General features: G+C 39.1%; 1 protein-coding gene across 3 annotated transcripts in view; it reads left to right on the top strand.

Annotated features, from left to right (window-relative positions):
• CORIN (corin, serine peptidase) overlaps positions 1-24553 on the top strand; it is a 263919-nt gene that overhangs the window by 235530 nt on the left and 3836 nt on the right. For all 3 annotated transcript variants that reach the window (XM_035293752.3, XM_008993384.5, XM_008993382.5), the window contains 4 exons: positions 2593-2642; positions 2796-2970; positions 20023-20294; positions 22923-23056. In XM_035293752.3, the coding sequence (XP_035149643.1) occupies positions 2593-2642; positions 2796-2970; positions 20023-20294; positions 22923-23056 (631 nt within the window). The remainder of the gene's footprint in view (positions 1-2592; positions 2643-2795; positions 2971-20022; positions 20295-22922; positions 23057-24553) is intronic.

The raw sequence follows: 24553 nt of genomic DNA on the forward strand, positions 1-24553 counted from the left end.
CGAAAGTGCTCTGAAGTTTCCCCTGAAAAATCATGGCATTTTAAACAGGGTGGCTTCCCTGGTCTATGGGTGGGGTGTAAGAGGAAGAGAAATTGAGAAAATTTACATTTATTAGGTTCTTATTACATTATAGACACACAGGTAGGTAGTCTTATATTCACTAAGTCATTTAAACCTTATAATAGACTTGTGAACCATGGATGATTACCCAAGTTTTACAGCTGAGGAAACTAAAGTTTAGAATATTTAAATAACTTGCCCAAATCTCACAGCCCACAGATGCTAAGTGATACTGTCTAAACTCTAAATAAGTTTATCTGACTCCAAAGCTCATAAATGTTACTACCTCTTAAGAATTTTAAAGAGGAAAACTAAAAATGGACCATTTCCTCTTAAAAGGTCTTGACATTTTTCTCATTGAACACACTTTGCAGCCAAATTTCTGAATATTTGTTAACTGAAGTACTTACTTTAAAACAATGACCTGAATCTTTTAACAAAGTGATTTGTTTTCCCACACTTGGAATTCCAGAAAAAAACTTTTAGGGCAAGTAAATGAATAAATAACTCAGTCTAGATTGGGACTTGGTAAACTTTGTTTTAGTCCTGGTTTCTACTAGAAGTGTTATTTTATATAACTGCAGTTTCCAGTAAGAAGTTGGATGAATAGTCTTTGAGGACTTTTCCGATCCCTAAGACTATGTGTTTTCAGTCTAACAAATAAGAACTAATGATAAGTATTTCTTTTTTTTTCCTTTGAGATGGAGTCTCGCTCTGTTGCCCAGGCTGGAGAGCAGTGGTGCAATCTCAGCTCACTGCAACCTCCCCTTCTTGGGTACAAGCGATTCTCCTGCCTCAGCCTCCTGAGTACTGGGACTACAGGCAAGCGCCACCAAACCCAGCTCGTTTTTGTCTTTTTAGCAGAGATGGGGTTTCACCATGTTGGCCAGGATGGTCTCTATCTCCTGACTTCATAATCTGCCCGCCTTGGCCTCCCAAAGTGTAAGCTACCGTGCCCAGCCAAGTATTTCTTTTACACCAGGTTCAGCATTAGACTTTGACGGAATATAGAACTGAATGATGGGAAACGAAGGCCCTGATCTCAGGGAACATACACTATGTGGGGCGAACAGAAAGATTACAAGTTAGTGAACAAAATGATTTCAGACCTTGGTAAGTGCTGCAAATAAATTTCGGATAATGTAATAGAGATTAAGGAAGAGAGGATTTTAGACTATAGGAAGGTAGAAAGCAAATGAGCTTTTCCTGTATTATATAATTTATTGTATGCAAATAATTACATGTGCCACTGCGTAAATCTAGCAAGAAATTAAAATACAGTAAATCTTTAGAGAGGAACATGGAAACTATGTATTTAGGGTTCGATTTTTTTTTTCTGAGATGGAGTCTTGCTCTGTCACCCAGGCTGAAGTGCAGCAGTGCAATCTCAGCTCATGCAGCCTTCACCTCCTGGGTTCAAGCAATTCTGCCTCAGCCTCCCGAGTAGCTTGGATTACAGACAATGGCCACCATGCCTGGCTAATTTTTTTTTGTATTTTTAGTAGAGATGGGGTTTTACTATGTTGGTCAGGCTAATCTCAAACTCCTGACTTTGTGATCCGGCCCCCTTGGTCTCCCAGAGTGTTGGGATTATAGGTTTAAGCCACCATGCCTGGCCAGATTTTTTTTTAAATTTGAGAGATCTAGGATTCTAAGTACATCATGGTAATTTTGAAAGTCCCAATACGGTTTCCTTTTTTTATCCTTTCTCATTTACGTTGAGGCTGTAATGTAAATGTTTCAAGGGTGGAGGAAAACTTGGTGATTAAAATTTGTACCCTAAACTGAGTTATCTCATGCCATCACATTGAAGGATCCTTTAACAGGGACCATGTTTTGCATTCAAAATTGAACTTAGATTTTAGAAAATTCTTTTCCTGAACCCATAATTCATGTAAGTTGTACCTACTAGTTCTGATTATGTTGTCTAGAGTCATATGATATAAATTAAAGCTCCTTTTCTCTTGTCAACTTCTCATAAACCAAAATTGAACCTTGAGAGTCTTAGTAAGACTCTTCTCCAGTCTGAATACTTCATTCCTTTATCTGTTCTTTAAACTTCTGAAGTTATATTTTTACTCATCTTGGACTATTTTTTAACTTGTTTTGAGTGCACGCCACTTTGTATAAGCATAAAATCTGACATGCTGCCTCCTCAACATTGATTCTAAGAAGCACTCCTGTCTCCCCTTGAGAATTAGAGTTTGAACATTGTGGTGGTACATAAACCAAAATGATTTGGGAAATTTTGTTAAAATAGTTTCTTTTCCTACAAATGTGAAATTACATTATGATAATATTAAATGAACTAAAAAATGACGTGCATATTTTCCATATACTCCCGCCCTCAATGTGATTAATATCTGACCACATTCCTGCCTTGAGAATTCCTGCACTAAGAGGAATTATTACCAGAGAATGCGATTTCTGATGGTAGCAGTTGAACCTGTCTTGTTTTTCACTGGTAAAGTGTTTGAAGTGAACAGTAAATATGTAACTTACCATTATACCATTTTATGTTTCCAAATCCAGGCAGCCCTGTCAGAGCAGAAGTAAAATTTCTCTTCTGTGTACTAAACAAGGTGAGAGAATTAGAGATGTGGCAATGGGATATGAAGTTAATTGAACTGGATTGACTCGGGGGAAGAGTGGTTGCTTGTATATGACAGCAAATAGCTAAGCATTTAGCAAGGTTTGGCAGCAAATCACAAACTGTGTCTTCTGCTTCTTGGTAGACTGTGGGCGCCGACCGGCTGCCCGAATGAACAAGAGGATCCTTGGGGGTCGGACAAGTCGCCCTGGAAGGTGGCCATGGCAGTGTTCTCTGCAGAGTGAACCCAGTGGACATATCTGTGGCTGTGTCCTCATTGCCAAGAAGTGGGTTCTGACAGTTGCCCACTGCTTCGAGGGGTAAGCTGCCCCTTTCCTTTTTTCCTTTGCCTGGATTTGATCACTTTGTCACTTGGGAATTCTCAGTGGCATATGTAACTCCATGAAGCCACATCAAGATGAAAGCCACAGCTAATCTGCTTGCCAGGCCTTTATCTTCCTAAAGTTTTCTATCCTTGGTGTTGCCATCTACTATATGGGCTGCCCATTTGTTGGAAATGATGCATATTGCCTCTGATTTTTGTCCTAAGGAGGGAAAGAGAGAGAAAGTAGTTTAGAAGATTGACCTCCTGCTACTATTGGTCTCTTTTCTAGACCTCTTAAATGTATCACATATATAATAACTTAAACAGAAGTGATTTATTTGGATACTGCAATGAGGTTTGGATGCAGAAGCAACTGGTGAGTAGTTTGGGAAGCAGAGTTAAAGGTATAATGTGTGCAACATATGTGCTATTCAGAGTGTGTGTGTGTGTGTATAGACAGAGAGAGGTTATGTTATGCCATTTTATGTTTTCAAATCTAGGCAGGCTTGTCATGGCAGAAGTAAGATTTCTCTTCTGTGTGCTAAACAAGGTGAGAAAATTAGAGGTATGGCAATGAGCTATGAACTTAATTGAAATGGATTAGCTCAGGGGAAGAGTGATCCCTTGAGCCCATCTAAACCAAACCAAATGAAAACACAAACAAAACAATGATGATAAACGCAGGTTTGTCTTGACATGATTGGCTCATGTGATTCTGGCAACTTGATGAGCCCAAACCCTGATGAGGTAGGTGGCAGGTAGGAAGATCAGGCAAGAATTGCAGTTGAATCTGCTGGCAGAATTTCTTCTTGCTGGAAAGGTTAGTCTTTGTTCTATTAAGATTTTCATCTGAATGGGTAAGGCCCATCAACATCATGGAGTGTCATTTGCTTTACTCAAAGTCTGCTGATTTACACATTAATCTCACCCAAAAACGCACCTTCACAGCAACATCTAGAATAATGTTTGGTCAACTATTTGGGCACTGTGGCCCAGCCAAATTGAGACATAAAATTAACCATCACAACATGCCTAAAGAAAGCAGAAGAATAAGACTAAGGAAAACCTACCTCAAACTGACCAACGTCACTGCAGAATCTCTTCCAGCTATCTAAAGCTATGTAATTTAGTAGCAAAAAAACCAAACCAAAACTAAACACAAACAAAGCAATGACAACAAACAAAAATTCAGACATTTATTGTGCTCACTGAAGATACCGGAGGTGAGACATTCAGACAAAGTGTAGTTGGCATAACTTGTCTCTATTCTGTGATTTTTGGGGCCTCAGCTGGAAGATTCCAAGGCTAGGGAGAGGCTGGAACCATCTGAAGTCTGAGAGCAGACAGTGCCTTTGGGCTAGGGCCTCTGTTCCTCTTCATATGAGACTCACTCCATGGTGGTTGACATCCTCCAAAGCAAGCTTCCCAAAAAGGAAGCCAGGAGGAAGCTGTATTACCTCTTTTGACTCAGCATCCAAAGACACATAACACTGCTTCTCCTACATGGCTGCCCAGAGTCATCAGTCACAGGCCCCATCTGATTCAAGGGGAAGAAATACAGACCTCCTACATCAAAGGACTTGAGGACAGGTTTTGAAAACCACCCATACTACCCATTTAATTGTATTTGTTTTTAATAATTTTACTTTATTTAAATGAAGTAATATTAAATAGCAAAAAATTTGAGACAAAAATAATCCACAGATCTGTTATTAAATTAAATGGATTATTTTCATTTGATCTGATTAGTTTCTAGGAAAAAAAATACAATTTCATTTTCACCTCTTTGCCTATCATTATTTTGTCTTAGCTTTGCCATTTCCTGTGTGACCACTGGCCAATTAAATAACTTCTCTGGGTCACTGTTTTCTGTTATGTGAAATTAAGAAAATAATAATCCCTACGTCACAGAGTTGGTGTGGGCATGAAGTGCAAAATAGTCTATGCAGAGTTTTAATAACTATGCCTGGGATCGACTAGTAAGACACCAAAAGGTAAACTTTTCTTCTAAAAAAACTATTACTAAAATCATGCATTCTACATTTTCCCTTAGCATACGGCATGAGTATTTTTGCATTTTGCTAGTGCTATTATCTCATCCCACACTCATTCCACTTTAATTCCCGATCATCCTTAAGGTAACCTCTGTTAGTGCATTAAGAATATTCTCTCACAACTATAATCACATACATTTTTCACAAGGCGTCATTGTTTACTTTTACAATTCGGAATAACACTCTATAATTTTGTTTGTAAGTTGCTTTTCTCATGTAACGATATATCATGGACATCTCTCAGGTCAAGTGATGTAGCTCTAACTCATTTTTTTAAAAAAGCCAAATATTATATCTATAGATTGACTACAGCTTTTACAATTATTCCCTAATTGATGGACTTTTGGTTTAGTTCCAGTTTGCCACAGTTTGAACAATACTAGCATTTTTAAAGAAAGCTACTCACCTATTGGCACTGTTGTTTTTAGAGGACACAGTCCCAGCACATAACTGTAGTTTCATAGGGAGGCTACAGAGAGGGATACATGTTTTGTTCTCTAAGGGGCTAATGTGTGAGAAGACAGAAATTTAAACAAGTAATTAGAATACAGTGTGATAGTGATGACGAAATGGGAATGGGTATATCCAGTTATTTGATTGCTATTTTTGGAGAAATAAAACATTAAAAAAAATCAAACCAACACCTTCTCTTGAGAGTTTTTAATGTGTAAAATCCAAAATTATTGGAAAAGCCTTCATAGTATGTAAAAAAAACACACTGGAATGTTATTGCTTTAGAGGGGGCCAGATGTCTCCAGATGTCTTTTCCAGATCTAATTTGTAACTCCATGATAAGAAGAAGGTTGTACTAGCAAGAGTATTTATCAAGAGATGATTACCTAGATGACTGCAACAGTTTTTTCAGGGAACAGCACTCTTTATGTGCTAGTTCATCCAGGTTCATACCCCACTTTTGTTATTTCCATATGTGGTATCCAAGTTTCCTCTTTCACTGGCAGAGGAAAGAGTAAAATTCAGGAGAAAGCTTGCAATAGAGAAGAAATATGTGTTTATAATTAAGGACATGTACATAATATCAAAGGCCTTGGTGAAGTTTCATGGAACACAAAATTTAACAAAACTGTTAAGAGAGGCCTGGCCTATCCATAAGAAGTTAGAAAATGTCCTACTTCAAATGAGCCTTTGCTTGAATGTGTGCTAATAATTCTGAATCTATTTTATAATATCTCCAGTGGTGCAGCAAACTTTTGGAAACTTCTAATTGTAAGCCATACTCCCTGCTGGAGCCATCAATTACAGCAATTAATGGGATTTACTTTATATCCTGATCTCATCCTTTGGCAAGGGCTGGAGTGACCCATTGGTGGGTCTCCTCAGCCTGTCTCTTTTAATTATATTTATGGGAAAAAGACAAGTTCATTTTGCTCTTCTATGAAGATGTAGTTAAAACTCTCAAATGATACTTTAAAAACGTGAGATAGTTGACCAGATCAAGCCCCATCTGTCCTAGTAATAATTCCTTTCCAAAGTTCTAAGGAAGAAAGGCTTTGACTTTCATGGGATAATCTAGCAAGCAATTTTCCTGCTTTCTTCCACTTCTGAAAGACTTATGAATGAACTTCCTAGGCTGGCACATGACTAGTAATGGTCAGAAACATCTGATTCCTCTCCAGGAAATCCACATGAAAAACTGTCTTCCTACTATATGACCACAACCCATACTCCTGCCACTCCATCACCCATGTCTTGATTCCCTCCACATCAGCTGTTCAATCCAGTAAGATTTTTGGTTGGTGGCTGCATTTTCTCCCCTAGTATCTCAGTCTGAAGAATCTCCTTCTCACCTCGTTTCTTTCCCTCAACTTAATCCAGTTCCCTGGGCTCATTACTTCAGTCCTTTCACGAGGACCTTGGAGTCTTCCTAGATCTTTCCAACACACTGAGCAGACCTCCAAAGTGAAGACCACGTTTTCTTTTTTCTTTTGAGTTGGAGTTTTTTGTTTTGTTTTGTTTTTGTTTTTTTGAGACGGAGTTTTGCTCTTATTACCCAGATTGGCATGAAATGGTACAACCTTGGCTCACTGCAACCTCTGCCTCCTAGGTTCAAGCCATTCTCCTGCCTTAGCCTCCCAAGCAGCTGGGATTACAGGCACCCACCACCATGCCCAGTTAATTTTGTATTTTTCGTAGGGACAGGGTTTCACTATGTTGGTCGGTTTGGTCTCGAACTCCTGACCTCAAGTAATCCATCTGCCTTGGCCTCCCAAAGTGCAGGGTTTACAAGCATGAGCCACCGTGCCCGGCCACATTTTCTAGTCCTATACCCATGCACTTCAGAACTGAGGAAGAACATTACTGAATAATGCAGATTACTGCCATGCTTGACTTTCAACATAAGTTGGACCCTTAATATTACTCAATAGTCTTTCCACCTATTTTTAAACAGCTGCCTCTCCTATTTCCCACAGAACAAAATCTTTGTTCTTGCTTGCCTGCCTGCCCTGATCTGGCAGTCTTTTAATACACTGTGAAAAGGAAGTGAGAAGTTTGGTCTTTTTATTACTGAGCCCATGCTGTAAACTTCTGCTTACTTCTTTATCTTCTAGGAGTGTATCAAATATGCAAGTCATTCACAGTTTCATTTTCCATTCCATCTACTCTAAGGATTTAGCCCATTCCCATCAGAAGTAATATCACTACAAGAAAAAATCTGCATTTTAGATCCTTACCTCCCATGGGATGCTGTTTCTCAGCATCGCTGGGGAGTAAGCAAATGTGACTTTAAAAATCCCTAGGTGACTCTGATGTTACCTCATACTCCCCACTGCCCTGCCCCCTATGGAAGTGTTTTCTGTCATTCTCCCCTCTCCACTGGAAATGTCTGGGTCTATGATGTAGCTAGCAGTTGATCTAATGTGCAATCCCATTGTTTTGGGGGCTTCTAGAAACTTGGAGCTCTCTCATTTTAAATTGTAGGAGTTACTTGCCTGTGTCTTTCAGTCTTGTCACTCCCTAGTCATGTATGTTGCATCTGCACCTGAACACATGACCAATGTTGGAGAATATCATATACTTATCTGCTAACTGAGGTCACATCAAACATATGATCATGAATCCCACATAAGCATCTAACACCATAAGACACTTTTCATATACTTCCACAGTAAAGTCACTTCTCTACTTTGATTGTCAATAGACAACTACTTGACAGCTTATTCTCTCTCTCCAAATCTTTGTCATCCGTTACTAATCTTACCTCATACTTCATTAATATAATAGATGCCATGATTCACCTTGTCTCACCCCCAATTCCAACAAATCACCTGCATCTTTGGCCACATTCACTATTTTCCCTTGAGTATGGTGGAAGACATGTCTTTGCTCTTATTTTAAAACAAGCACATCCCTTTTTATCTTTTCAAAAGAGAAAGTCATCACTTCTATTTTGCATCATTAATTTATCTTTTTTTTGCTGGATCACTCCCTTCAGCAACCATGCCATTTCTTAATATCACAAACTTGAATCCCATCCTCTTGAATTCATGTCTCTCTTCATCTGTTGCTCTATTCTGACCACTATTCAGAGAAAAAAACTCCTAAAAGAGTTTCCTACAGTTACTGTCTACACCTCTCTGTGTCCCACATTCTCTTCAACCCACTCTGGTTGGGTTCTTATCAAGATCCCTACAGAAGTGACACTTATTAAAATCTCTAATGACTTTCATCTTGCCAAATCCAATGGTATATTTTCAGTTTTGAACCCACTAGAACCCTCTCCAGTATTTTATCACTACATCCTTCTTGAAATACTTTCACTTTTCTTCTAAAATAACAAAAAACTCTTTGCTTTCTTTATATGTCAGTGACCTAACTCTTCTTTCTCTCTTTTTTCAGCTCCTCCTTTTTTAGGCTACTGAATGCTTTAGTTCCCCAGGACCCAATTCTTGGCTTTCTTGTATGCCTAACTCGCTTATTCCATCACGCGGTCTATATACTAGTTCTGATTTGAATAAATACTTTTTCATATTTGAAAAATATGAATATAAGGTATTATGTGATTATAAATATGAATATCATACTAGAATATCAAATATATCAAATATTTGTTTATAACTTTCAAATTTATATCTCCAGCCCAGCCCAGATTTCCACCCAATCACTACCACCCACCAACTTCACATGAATATTTTTAATTGTGAAGATAAAATGTTCATTTGAATGTGTAATAAACATCTTACTTTACATAACCCAAACAAATCTATTGATTTCTCACTTCTCCCACTGAGCGAATAATTGTTACTTCACGAATTTCACCCATCTGAGTAAAAGGCATCGTCTACTGGTTTGCTAATATGCCAAACCTAGGAGTCATCCTTAATTCTTCTCACATTGACTTTATCGGTAAGTCCTGTAGGATCTTCTTCCAAAAAAGTGGAACCCTCCAGATGGAGGCATCATGCTGCCTGACCTCAAACTGTACTACAAGGCTGTGGTAATCAAAACAGCATGGTACTGGTACCAAAACAGAGGTATAGACCAATGGAGCACAACAGAGACCTCAGAAGTAATGCCACATATCTACAACTATGTGATCTTTGACAAACCTGAGGAAAAAAAAGCAATGGGGAAAGGATTCCCTGTCTAATAAATGTGTTGGGAAAACTGGCTAACCTTGTGCAGAAAGCTGAAACTGGACCCATTCCTTACACCTTATACAAAAATTAACTCCAGATAGATTAAATATTTAAATATAAGACCTAACACTATAAAACCCCTAGAAGAAAGCATAGGCAAAGTCATTCGGGACATAGACATAGGCAAGGACTTCATGACAGCAAAAACAATGGCAACAAAAGCCAAAATAGACAAATGGGATCTAATTAAACATAAGAGCTTCTGTACAGCAAAAGACACAATCATTAGAGTGAACTGGCCACCAACAGAATGAGAAAAAGGTTTTGCAATCTACCCATCTGACAAAGGGCTAATATCCAGAATCTATGAAGAACTTAAACAAATTTACAAGATAAAATCCCCCATCAAAACATGGGCAAAGGATATGAACAGACACTTTTCAAAAGAAGGCATTTATGTCAACAAACATGAAAAAATGGTCATTAGAGAAATGCAAATCAAAATCACATTGAGATACCATCTCACACCAGTTAGAATGGCAATCACTAAAAAATCTGAAGACAACAGATGCTGGAAAGGATGTGGAGAAAGAGGAACACTTTTACACTGTTGGTGGGAGTGTAAATTAGTTCAAGTATTGTGGAAGACAGTGTGGCAATTCCTCAAGGATCTAGAAATAGAAATTCCATTTGACCCAGAAATCCCATTACTGGGTATATATTCAAAGGATTATAAATCGTTCTTTGTAGAGACACATGCACATGTATGTTCATTGTGGCACTGTTTACAATAGCAAAGACTTGGAACAAACCCAAATGCCCATCAATGATAGACTGGATAAAGAAAATGTGGCACATATACACCATGGAATACTATGCAGCCATGAAAAAGGATGAGTTTCTGTCCTTTGCAGGGACATGGATGAATCTGGAAACCATCATTCTCAGCAAACTGACACAAGAACAGAAAACCAAACACCATACGTTCTCACTCATAAGTGGGTGTTGAACAATGAGAATACATGGATACAGGGAGAGGAACATCACAGACCGGCACCTGTTGGGGGGTGGGAGAGCTAGGGGAGGGATAGCAGGGAGTAGGGGTCTGGGGAGGGACAACATTAGGAGAAATACCTAATGTAGATGACAGGGGGATGGATGCAGCAAACCACCATGGCATGTGTATACCTATGTAATAATCCTGCATGATCTGCACATGTATCCCAGAACTTAAAAGTATAATAAAAAGCAAAAGTGGAACCCAACCACATTTCCTATCTTAGTGCTATAATTCTGCTCCAAGCCACCATCATCTCACTTCTGGGCTATTGTATTTATTTTCTAGGGCTTCCATAACAAAGAATCACACCCTGGGAGATTTGAACCATGAAAGTTGATTGCTATAGTTCTGGAGGCTAGAAGTTTAGGATCAAGGTACTGGCAGGGTTCCTTCCTTCTGAGTGCAGAGAGAGAACACCTGCTGCCTAGATACTGGTGGTTTCCTGGCAATTTTTGGTATTCCTTAGCCTTTAGAAGCAGGACCCTGATCTTCATTTTCCTCTTTACATAGTGTTTTCCTTGTGTGCCTGTCAGTGTTATATTGGATATGAATTAGTCTTAGTGGATTAGAGCCCATCCAGATGAGGTCATTTTAATTTGATTACCTCCATAAAGGTTCTGTTTTCTAATAAAGTCATATTATTATATACTAGGCATTAGAACATCAACGTATAGATTTTAGAGGGACACAACACATCCGTAATGACTACTAAAACAGTTTCCTATTTGGCTTTTTTTTTTTTTTTGACTACTCTCTTGTTCCCTTATTACTTATTATCCACACAGTGAGATTGTGAACTTTCTAAAATGTAAATCATACCATGTCACTCCCTGGCTTAAAATCCTACACTGGCTTCCCATTGTAACCAGAATAAAATCTTCTCATTGGAGCCTATTAAGATCTAATCCTACCACTTTGACTGCATCTCTTTCCAGTTTCCCATCACTCACTGGGCTCCAAACATACCAGCTTTCATTCAGCTCCTAAAATCCTCCAAGCTCATTCCTGCCTCAGGATCTTTGTACTTGCTGTTTCTGCAGTTTGTAATACTTTCATAGAGTCATTAAACTACTTCCTTTTCATTGTTCAAGCCTCAATTTGAGTGGCACTTTTTCAGAGACCTTCCCTAACCAACCTAGCTGAAGTGATTGCCCTGTCAAATCTTCTATCACATTGCCATATTCTTTTTACTTCTAAGTGCCTGAAATAATCTTGTTTTTGCACTTTTTATTTTTACTGTTTAGTTTAGTGGAATAAAAACTCTATGAAGACATGAACTCCATCTGCCTTCCTCACTCTTGAGTTTTTATTTCTTTCAGCATGGCATACAGCAGCCACTCAATAAATATTTGTTACTTGACAAGTCAGCCTCTTCTTGGTGTTTCTTAGTAATCATGTCTGTAGTCATTTCAAATTACAGTATGTAGGGCTGTAATTTGTCTCAAACTAGAAATGTTAACACATGTACAGAGGGTCAGTGTTCTCTCACCAACTCCTCCCATGCCTTGGACCACACATCAATTCACCATTTCCAATGTATGAAGCACCTGTATGTTTTCATCATATAGGTGAATTTTCTGAGTATTGTCTGAAGATTATTCTCCTTGAATATAGAAATTGGAGGTAAAGGGCTGGGCACTGTAGCTCACGCCTGTAATCTCAGCACTTTGGGAGGCTGAGGCCGGTGGATCACCAAGGTCAGGAGTCTGAGACCAGACTGGCCAACATGGTGAAATCTCATCTCTACTAAAAATACAAAAAATTAGCTTGGCATGGTGAGGGGTGCCTGTAATCCCAATTACTCTGGAGGCTGAGGCGGGAGAACTTTTTTGAACCCGGGAGGCGGAGGTGGTTACAGTGAGCCATGCAAGATCATGCAATTGCACTCCAGTCTAGGTAACAAGAGCGAAGCTCTGTCTCAAAAAAAAAAAAAAAAAGAAAAGAAAAAAAAGGAAATTGGAGGTAAAGTAAGCTTCAAATGGTTCTGCTTTGTCTTAGTTATCTGCTACAGACTGCAATTTTTTTTCTTTTCTTATTCTATTTTGCACATAATTTTGCAAGAAGCCATTTTTAATTTATCCTACTTTGTTTCTTTTTAGACAAAGCTTTGCTCATTTAATAAGTAAGACTTTCAGACACTTACTTTGGTTTCATGCCATTCTTTTATGATAGACTTCAAACTCTGAGGTTTTTTTTTTTTTTGAGAGGGAGACTTGCTCTGTCCTCTGTCACTCAGGCTGGTCTTGGCTCACCGCGACCTCTGCCTCGCAGGTTCAAGCAATTCTCATGCCTTAACCTCCCAAGTTGCTGGGACTACAGGCTCGTGCCATCATACCTTGCTAATTGTTGTGTTTTTAATAGAGACAGGGTGTCACTATGTTGGCCAGACTGGTCTCGAACTCCTGACCTCATGATCTGTCTGCCATGGCCTCCCAAAGTGCTGGGATTACAGGCATGAGCTACCACGCTCAGCCTGCTCTGAGATCTTTCTGTAGTCACATTTAATGTTCAACTGATTCTTCATTTTCTTACATACTGCAATTATCAATTATTGTGATGGTAGTATCAGAATTTGGTGCTTAAACACTCTCAGCTTTGTTGAGCTGTGTTTACTTTAAGAATCTCTAGACATATTACATTAGCTTTTTCCTCCTAGAACTTTCTGAAACGTGATTCTTGAAGTTCTAGAATATGAGTTTGACTAGACCCTTCTCTTGCTTTTTTTTTGGAGCCTGGCATAATAGAATTGTTCATTTCCTATAATTTTATCAGTAGTGGCTAGCTTCCTATCGTATTTGACAGATATACATTCAGGAAACAGAACACATCTTCCTGCTATCTGTCACCTTATCACTCACCAGTGTCTCCATTCATCCTACATGCGTTCCCTCCTGTGCCCAATACCTGAATCCTGTTTTGATGTCTGTGGACCCTTCTCTCTGTTTCAGAGAAGTTCAGTTGTAAGGGTGGGGTGTAGGGGTTTCAAAGGACCAGCAATTTAGTCTGTTTTCATCACTTGCTGTCTGTGTGACTTCAGATGAGTCACTCATCTCCTCTGAGTCATTGATTTCTCTTCTCTAAAGTGGAATAATGAATCTCTATTTACATCTCAAAGTTGGTATGAGGATTATTTTGAATAAAGTGTGTAGAAACACTTGGGAAACTATTAAGATTATATACTAATGAGACATCCAGGCTGCCAATCTAGTTTGGTTATTGTATCCATTTTTAAATTTTTAGGCAGCATGTAAAACCACAGATAATTGGCATAAAATCCAGAACTTTGGCTTTCCTTAGGCAATTGGAAGTTCAGGGTCCACTGGGCATTCCAATGTGAAAATAATTTTCTGCAGCTGAGAGGCTGATGGCCCTCAAAATGGGTAGGGTTTGTGATGTAATACAGTCTTTACTTACAGAATTTCTTCCATATTCCAAAAAGTTGAAAAGGGGCGACTCTGCCCTAACTCATTTTGAGGCCAGCATCATCCTGACATCAAAACCTGGCAGATAGACAACAAAAGAAGAAAACTTCAGGCTGTTATCCCTGATGAACATTGATGCAGAAATCCTCAATAAAATATCGGCAAACCAAATCCAGCAGCACATCAAAACCTTATCCACCATGATCAAGTCAGCTTCATCCCTAGGATGCAGTGCTGGTTCAACATAAAAAGAACTAGACAAAAACCACATGATTATCTCAATAGACACAGAAAAGACCTTTGATAAAATTCAACATCCTTTCACATTAAAGACTCTCAATAAACTAGGTATTGAAGGAACATCCCTCAAATAATGAGAGCCATTTATAACAAACCCACAGTCAATATCATGCTGAATAAGCAAAAGCTGGAAGCATTCCCCTTGGAAACCAGCACAAGACAAGGATGCCCTCTCTTACCACTCCTATTCAACATAGTATTGGAAGTTTTGGCCAGGGCCATCAGCCAAGAGAAAGAATATTTAAATAGGAAGAGAGAAAGTCAAATTATATTTGCAGATGACATGATCTTATATCTAGAAAACCCCATTGTCGCAACCCAAAAGCTTCTTAAACTGCTAAGCAACTCTGGCAAAGTCTCAGGATACAAAATCAATGTGCAAAAATTGCTAGGATTTTTATACACCAACAACCCAACAACAGCCAAGCACAGAGCCAAACTCCCATTCACAATTGCTACAAAGGAAATAAAATACCTATGAATACAGCTAACAAGGGAAGTGAAGACCTCTTCAAGGAGAACTATAAGCCGCTGCTCAAGGAAATCAGAGAGGACACAAACAAATGGAAAAACACTCCATGTTCATGGATAGAAGAATCAATATTGTGAAAATAGCCATACTGCTCAAAGTAATTTATAGATTCAATGCTATACCCATTAAACTACCATTGACATTCTTCACAGAATTAGAAAAAACTATTTTAAAATTCATGTGAAACCAAAAAAGAGCCCATATAGCCAAGACAATCCTAAGCAAAAAGAACAAAGCTGGAGACATCACCCTACCCAACTTCAAACTATACTACAAGACTACAGTAACCAAAAGGGCATGGTACTGGTACAAGAACAGACACATAGACCAATGGAACAGAATAGAGAACCCAGAAATAAGTCCACACACCTACAACCATCTGATCTTCAACAAACATGACAACAACAAGCAATGGGGAAACGATCCCCTATTTAATAAATGGTGCTGAAAGAACTCGCTAGCCATGTGCAAAAAATTAGAAACTGGACCCCTTCATTACACCTTATACAAAAATTAACTCAAGATGGATTAAAGACTTAAATGTAAAACCCGAGGCTATAAAAACCCTAGAAGAAAACCTAGGAAATACTATTCAGGACATAGGCACAGGAAAAGATTACATTACAAAAACACTGAAAGCAATGGCAACAAAAGCAAAAATTGACAAACAGGATCTAATTAAACTAAAGAGTTTACGCACAGCAAAAGAAGGGCTCCCACAACCTACAGAATGAGAAAACATAATTGCAATTTATTTATCTGACAAAGGTTTATTATCTAGAGTCTATAATGAACTTAAACAAATTTACAAGAAGAAAACCCACTAAAAAGTGGGCAAAGGACATGAACAGATGCTTCTCAAAAGAAGACATTCACATGGCCAACAAACATATGAAAAAAAGCTCAACATCACTGATTGTTAGAGAAATGCAAATCAAAACCACAATGAGATAGCATTTCATGCCAGTCAGAATGGCAATTATTAAAAAGCCAAGAAACAACAGATGCTGGTGAGATTGTGGAGAAAAAGGGATGCTTTTACACCATTGGTAGGGACGTAAATTAGTTCAACCATTGTGGAAGGCAGTGTGATGGTTCCTCATGATTTAGAAGCAGGAATACTATTTGACCCAGCAGTCCCATTACTGGGTATCTACCCAAAGGAATATAAGTCATTCTATTATAAAGATACATGCATGCAGCCTGGGCACTGTGGCTCATGCCTGTAATCCCAGCACTTTGGAAGGCCAAGGTGAGTGAATCACAAGATCAGGAGTTTGAGACCAGCCTGGTCAACATAGTGAAACCCTGTCTCTACTAACAATATAAAAATTAGCCCGGCATGGTGCTACACACCTGTAGTCCCAGCTACTCAGGAGGCTGAGGCAGGAGAATCACTTGAACCCAGAAGACGGAGGTTGTGATGAGCCAAGATATGACTGCAGTGAGACTCCATATCAAAAAAAAAAACAAAACACACACACACATGCATGCATATGTTCATTGCAGTACTATTCAAAATAGTAATGACATAGAGTAAACCCAAATGCCCACCAATGATAGACTGGATAAAGAAAATGTGGTATGTATACACCATGGACTATGCAGCCATAAAACGGAATAGATCATGTCCCTTGCAGGGACATGGATGAAGCTGGAAGCTTTATCTTCAGCGAACTAACACAGCAACAGAAATCCAAATACCACATGTTCTCACTAACAAGTAGGAGCTGAATGATGAAAACACATGGACACATGGCGGGGGAACAACACACACTGAGGCCTTTTGGGGCCGGGATTGGGGTGAGGAAGAGCATCAGAGAGAATAACTAATGGATGCTGGGCTCAATACCTAGGTTATGGGTTGTTCTGTGCAGCAAATCACCATGGCACATGTTTACCTATATAACAAACTTGCACTTCCTACACATTACCCCAGAACTTAAAAGTTGAAGAAAAAAAAACTATTCACCTTTTCTGTTACAGATAATTTTTTTTTAAATACCAAGGATAGCTGGGCATGGTGGCTCATGCCTATAATCCCAGTACTTTGGAAGGCCAAGGTGGGTGGGTCACCTGAGGTCAGGAGTTCGAGACCAGACTGGCCAACATAGTGAAACCCTGTCTCTACTAAAAATACAAAATATTAGCCAGGCTTGGTGGCAGCTGCCTGTAATCTCAGCAACTCAGGAGGCTGAGGCAGGAGAATTGCTTGAACCGAGGAGGTAGGGGTTGCAGTGAGCTGAGATTGTGCCATTGCACTTCAGCCTGGATGAAGAGTGAAACTCCATCTCAAAAAATAAATAAAAATAAAATATCAAGGATAGAGCACAATATTAAAAGTAAGAGGTTCCTAAGATTTGTAGAACAGTGATGCTATAGTGTAATAGTTCTTTATTTATTGCAGATCTGGTAACCTACAAATGATCTTCAAATCACCACTTAGCTATGCTATTTCTGGAGTAAGTCTTGTAAAATAGAGAAATTTCTATTATAGGTGCTAATTTGAATATTAACTTATTAAACAGGAAAAATATTAAATATAAGATATTCTAAGCAAAATCAGAGAGAGTGAGCCAAGGGAAATTTTTCACTCCTAAGAAAAGACAAAGATAAAAATCTTTAAATTTCTCTAGCTGAATTGAGTGAAAAATGATGTCTAAACTAGAGCTGAGTGTGACAAATTGCAAACCAAAGGGACTGATTATTGCCTCCAGAGACATTGTGCCTGCAATTCTGTATAAATTTTTCTAGATACTATAGTGTATCTGACGTATTTAAATAGCTGAGTTTTTTTCTAGAGTTAATAATTGAAGAATTGTAAGTTGAAATCATACAAGCTGTAAAGTTGTCTATAAAATACATTTATTATTAAAACAATAGTGTAATCATGAAGCAAATTAGACATGAAAGCAAGTGTGATTTCAAGAAATAAAATACTATCTGCAGTGAGAACAGAGAAGAACAAGGTGTTTTAACATCTTCCTCAGCTGTTTTCCCTGGGATTGGGGGTGGATTCTCACCTGGCTTCCCCCTGGGATTGATGGATTCTCACCTGGCTTCGCCTTGGCCTGCTTCCTTCCTGTCTCACCCTGAAGTTCTTTGCACAAACTTCTTTCAGGATGTGCCAGCTCTCCTTGTTGCTGCTTTGAGGCTTGACAGCCAAATAGCAAGTAATTCCCTTTAAACTGAAGATTTTCAGCTGCTATACTTGGCTTTCTTTTCTTGGTAGCCTAATTTAACTTTTTTTTTTTTTTTTTTTTGAGACAAAATTTTACTCTTATTGCCCAGGCTGGAGTGCAGTGACACAATCTCAGCTCACTGAAACCTCCATCTCCTGGGTTCAAGCAATTCTCATGCCTCAGCTTCCTGAGTAGCTGGGATTACAGGTGCCAGCCACCACACTCAGCTAATTTTTGTATTTTTAGTAGAAATGGGGTTTTGCTGTTTTGGCCAGTTTTGAACTCCTGACTTCAGGTGAGCCGCCCACCTTAGCTTCCCAAAGTGCTGGGATTACAGGTGTGAACCACTGTGCCCAGCCATAATTTAACTCTTTTTACTAAAATAGCCGTATGATCAGAGTCTGTTTCCATGTGTTTCTCCAATGGTACTTTCTTTTCTTTTCTTTCTTTCTTTTTTGAGACGAAGTCTCACTCTGTGGCCCAGGCTGGAGTCCAATGGTGCCATCTTGGCTCACTACAACCTCTGCCCTCCAGGTTCAAATGATGCTCCTGCCTTAGCCTCCTGTGTAGCTGGGACTATAGGCACACACCACCACACCTAGCTGATTTGTACGTTTGAACTGATATTAAACTCATGTGGCAATCATGTAGCCTGAAATTGTCCTCCTTCTTTTTGCTTCTACCATGTATGTACATCTCCTTCACTCTAGGAAACTCTTTCAAACAATAAGTTGGGTTGTTTCCTGTTTTGCTTTTGGTTTCTGCCATAACTGGGTGCCGGTGGGGAAGACATTAAAAGAGACAACCCTTCCCTGTTAGATTGAACAGGTTTTCTCTATTTTAGCAGAGCAGTACTATCATACTGAGCTGACGCTGAGCTGGCAGCCTCCTACCCGGCAGCCAGCAGAGCTCTGGCTTGATTTTTTTTTCTTTGTGGTAGCCATTGGTTTTGTTGTAGCGTATGATAAGCATGAACCAACTCACTTAACCAGTCTGGGCCTCAGTTTTCCCATTAATAAAATAAAGAAGTTTCACTGGATAATTGCTATGAATACTGCTAACTGGAAAATTCTGATTCCAAACCAGCTGTGTCTTTATAAAATGACATTTCAAATAAAGAATATGATTCTCTCGGTATAAAATATTTATATGATATTTGCATTTCATATGGCTAGCCTCACTTTTGAGCCATTTGCCATCATATATGTATTCCTCTTTCTTAGTCTTGGCTTTTTCTTCTTCTTTTTTCACGTTTCCTCCTGCTTCTCTCTCTTCTTCATCGCGTTTCATTATCTTGCTCATTCTTTGAAGCAAGTAACTAACCCTGCTGGCCTTTAAAATTGAACAAGTTTTATGTTAAAGACTAGCCCCACTGGGTGTGATGGCTCATGCCTGTAATTTCAGCACTCTGAGAGGCCAAGGTGGGAGGATCACGAGGTCAAGAGATCGAGACCATCCTCGCCAACATGGTGAAACCCAATCTCTACTAAAAATACAAAAATTAGCTGGGCATGGTGGCGCAGGCCTGTAGTCCCAGTTACTCGGGAGGCTGAGGCAGGAGAATTGCTTGAACCCAGGAGGCAGAGGTTGCAGTGAGCCGAGATTTTGCCACTGCACTCCAGTCTGGCGGCTGGCGACAGAGTGAGACTCTTGTCTCAAAACAAAAAAAAAAGAAGACTAGCCTAGCCCCATTCAGGAATCATGAGCTCTGCTTTCTACAACAATAATACTTATGTACTAATCCCTCAGGCTATTATATAAATGCCTCTTATATGAATACGTTGAGAGGTGGGCATGAAAGTAGCCATTATTTACATAAATAAAATGTTTAAAAATTACATGTAAATTTTACAAGATAAACTAGATTTTAAGATGCCAGTAGCTCTTGAATTATTATTTTAGGAGAGAGAATGCTGCAGTTTGGAAAGTGGTGCTTGGCATCAACAATCTGGACCATCCATCAGTGTTCATGCAGACACGCTTTGTGAAGACCATCATCCTGCATCCTCGCTACAGTCGAGCAGTGGTGGACTATGACATCAGCATTGTTGAGCTAAGTGAAGACATCAATGAGACTGGCTATGTTCGGCCTGTCTGCTTGCCCAGCCTGGAGCAGTGGCTAGAGCCTGACACGTATTGCTATATCACAGGCTGGGGCCACATGGGCAACAAAAGTAAGCCATTGTATTAGTAGTCCATTCTCATGCTGCTATAAGCACATACCTGAGACTGGGTAATTTATAGAGGAAAGGGGTTTAACTGACTCATAGTTCTGCAGGGCTGGGGAGGCCTCAGGAAACTTACAATCATGGCAGAAGGGGATGCAAACATGTCCTTCACATGGCAGCAGCAAGGAGAAGTACCAAGGAAAAGGGGGGAAAAGCCCCTTATAAAACCATCAGATCTCATGAGAACTCACTCACTATTATGAGAATAGCATGAGGGTAACCACCCCTGTGTTTTAATTACCTCCCACCAGATAGCTCCCATGACATGTGAGGATTATGGGAAATTCAATTCAAGATGAGATTTGGGTGGGAACACAGCAAAACTATATCAGCCAGGATCTTCAGGAGCCTAAGAAACACTGCGTTTATGTGGCCATAATTTCCCATTTTCTCTTACAAAAAGATAGCCACAAATGGTAAATACTTGGCCATGTGTCATACTTCCTCTGCTGTGCAAATCATAGACATTAATAATGAACCATGGCATTTAAAACTGCCAAGCTCAGATGCAACCTCAAAAATCCCTCTCCACACCTCAGAATCTATCTCCAGGAAGCTACTATCAATGTTTGGGAGCTTCCTTGCTGCAGGAGGAGACCGGTCAGTGAACTGTGGCTGGACTGTCTCTGTCTGCCTGCAGATAGCCCAAATCATTGATAGAGACAGTTGCTGGGAATCTCTGCAGTCAAGCTGCATGATCATATTTCCAATTCTATGTTATGATTTGGTCTTATCAACATCTGTAGCACAACCTATAAGTCCTTCAAGAAAGCATATTGATTTGCTATTTGCCTGTTTAAATTGATTTAAATTATTTGGCTCTGTAGATGACTTAAACATATAAAGCACATACAAATTAAAAAATGTGTACTATGTACTTACTCTCAACCCTTACAATGGACTCTTTCATTCAGTTTGACCTATTTAAAATTTAGAATAAAAATTGAATCAATGAGACTTCATAAAAAACTATAAGTGCTGCCTACTCTGACCATAGCCAGTATAATGCCATGGCTTTCAAGAATGATAATGTATATCAGCATTCTGTTACTGGCCTTGGAAATTGTGTATTTGAAGGATTTTTTTTCCTTAAAATTTAGTCAGATAAATTTTGAGCCGAGTTGAGCTTTTTGTCTATTTCATCAATTAAAGAATGGAAAGGAAAAGTCTACAGGCAGAAGTCAATGACTTTTTAAAAACAAACCTCACATGTAACAATTTTGAAGGCAATGTTAGACATGCTGTCACCATTCCTATGCATCTGTTTTTTTCAAAGCTATGATTAATACTGTAATTTAAGAGAAGAATATGCTTTATATTGTTTCTGCTTATATTACTCCTACAATATCCATTAAACTCAGAGAAATAGTGCAACATAATGCACACCCCACACATGTAGCATAGCATGAATTGAGCCCAGGAGACCAGTCTGGGCAACATGGTGGAATTCTGTCTCTACCAAAAAAAAAAAAAAAATAGCTTGGAGTGGTGGTGTATGCCTGTAGTCCCAGCTACTTGGGAGGCTGAGACAGGAAGATTTCCTACACCTGGAAGGTCTAAGCTGCAGTGAATCAAGATTGCACCACTGCCTGGGTGACAGAATGAGACCCTGTCTAAAAAAAAAAGGAGCAAAGGTCTACTGAATTCAGTCAGAAAGATCTGATTGATCTGACTATACCACTTTCAAGCTTACTATAAAATGGAAAAAAAAATAGCAACTGCCTTACTCACAGGATTTTTGTAAAGATTAAAGGCAATGAGACCCACTAGTGCTCAATAAATGTTAGCTATTGTTCTTATTCTTTTGACAACCCATTAAACTTCTACTGTCTGCATCCATTGATTTTTCTAAAAATGACTCTTTCTTCCAATAAGGTACCCAGTGATGCTTCATCATCACTGTTTAAAAGAAGAACAGTGTGTATAATTTTGCAGAATGGCTAAACAGCAAAAGATTCACACTGTCTTCCTTCAAGAACTCCATTGTCATTCTTCAAGAACTTTCAAGCAAGATGGAATTCACATATTCTCTCTGTCAATACCAAGGGATGGCTTTGTGCTTTTCAACATCTCTCTGTCATATCCTCTAAGATTAAAGGTTCTTACATCAAGTAATGGCTACTGGGGCACATGCTGAGACATACTATTTTCAAGAATAGAACAACCCTTCCCTATTAGATTGAACTTTAGCAGAGCAGGACCATCATGCTGAGCTGACGCTGAGCTGGCAGCCTCCTACCTGGCAGCCAGCAGAGCTTTGGCTTGATTTTTTTTTCTTTGTAGTAGCTATTGTTTTTGTTGTAGCATATGATAAGCATGAACCAACTTATTTAACCAGTCTGGATCTCAGTTTTCCCATTAATAAAAAAATTTCACCAGATAATTGTTATGAATACTGCTAATGGAAAATTCTGATCCCAAACCAGCTGTGTCTTTATAAAATGACATTTCAAATAAAGAATATGATTCTCTTGGTATAAAAATATTTATATGATATTTGCATTTCACATGGCTAGCCTCACTTTTGAGCCATTTGCCATCATATATGTATTATTCTTTCTTTTTAAAATTCAGTGCCTTTTAAGCTGCAAGAGGGAGAGGTCCGCATTATTTCTCTGGAACAGTGTCAGTCCTACTTTGACATGAAGACGATCACCACTCGGATGATATGTGCTGGCTATGAGTCTGGCACCGTTGATTCATGCATGGTAAGTTGCTTTCTGGTTACCAAGGAGATTCAGTTCAGCAGTAACTTCAGTGGATTCCTATAAACTCATTATCACTCAAATATGGCCCTCTGGAAACATGTTTTGAAAAGTGTTTGTTGCCAAATGTTTAATTATTAACAGCACATTTTCCTGCAGCGGGTACATGAGCAATCCCCCTAATTACGCCCATCCTCTTTATTCAGGGTACCTTCTACTGCCTCATCTACTTTATGGGGTACATCATCCTTGGTCAGCAACAGGAGAAAAATAATTGTTCCTGTTCATCTCATTCAACCACTTTAGTGGGTAGGTTAAATGAGGTTCTAAAGAGGAGCTAGTAGTGACCATGGCTTCCACCTGGCTGCCCCAGGAAGCAGGGCAGGCACCAGAGGACATTGTCAGCCATCACGGTGATGGCATTAAGGCATACATCAACACCTAACGTCCAGGGTGTGAGACAGGACTGCCTTTGTCTCGGGGTCATCACACTGGTATTGTCGCCACTTGAATGATATGTACTCACTTGATCGCCAGTATGTCCTCAAATATCACTGAACTCAACCTTTAGATACTCAGGATTCATGGCCATAAGAGTTTGTAGAACATATGAACATAGTAGTGTACAGATGTGTTTTTATTTAAACTTTATAGACACTCATCGAACATCATACTGGAAAGGATGGAAAAGTGCAAGTGCTCAAATAAGCTTATAACAAAAACTGAGGATGACAGTTATTATACTATGCAGTTGTGAAGCACCTTCGTTATTTTACTACTTTGGAGTAAATTGCCCCCTATAGTTTAGTAATGAAGATACAATAATGCTCTTAATAACTCAATGTAAATAAATTATATTTTTGAGGATCCATTTTAGAATGGAAAAATCAGGGTATTGAAAATGGCCCTGTGGTGATACCTTAGACAGTTGTCATGGGGAAGAGGGAGGCAGACAGCTCTCTTGGTGTTTTGCTGAGACCACCCTCCTTTCTGCCTCATGGCCACAAATCATCCTGATGAGGTGGGTGTTGGTAAAGGAATCCCTCCCTTCTGTACAGGAGGACCAGGTTTGATTTTTTCAGGCCCAGAATAAAGTGTTGTAGGAGGCAGCATGATGTGGGCATGGGGCACAGGACTGGAAGCCTGAAAGATCTGGGTTGGAGCTCATCTCTGTCAGTAAGACCAGTATAACCCAGGGAAGTTATCTAACCTCTCTAGATAGCTTTCTCATGAATAAAATGGGGCTAATTCTGTCCCTTTTCCAGGGTGTTTTGAGGATTAACTGCGTTAATGTATCTTCGAAAGCCCATATCTTTCACATATCTGTATATCTGGCACATACTTAGACATCCAATGAATAGTAATTACACCAATATTCAAATACTTAGACATCCAATGAATAGTAATTACACCAATATTCAAATCTATCAGTTTCTATCAGTTTAGTGCTTATTATGTTTCAGGCTGTCTGCAAAATGCTTTTTGCAAACTCATTTAATT

The sequence above is a fragment of the Callithrix jacchus genome, chromosome 3 (assembly GCF_049354715.1).
Source record: "Callithrix jacchus isolate 240 chromosome 3, calJac240_pri, whole genome shotgun sequence".
NCBI classification, from domain to species: Eukaryota; Metazoa; Chordata; class Mammalia; order Primates; family Cebidae; genus Callithrix; species Callithrix jacchus.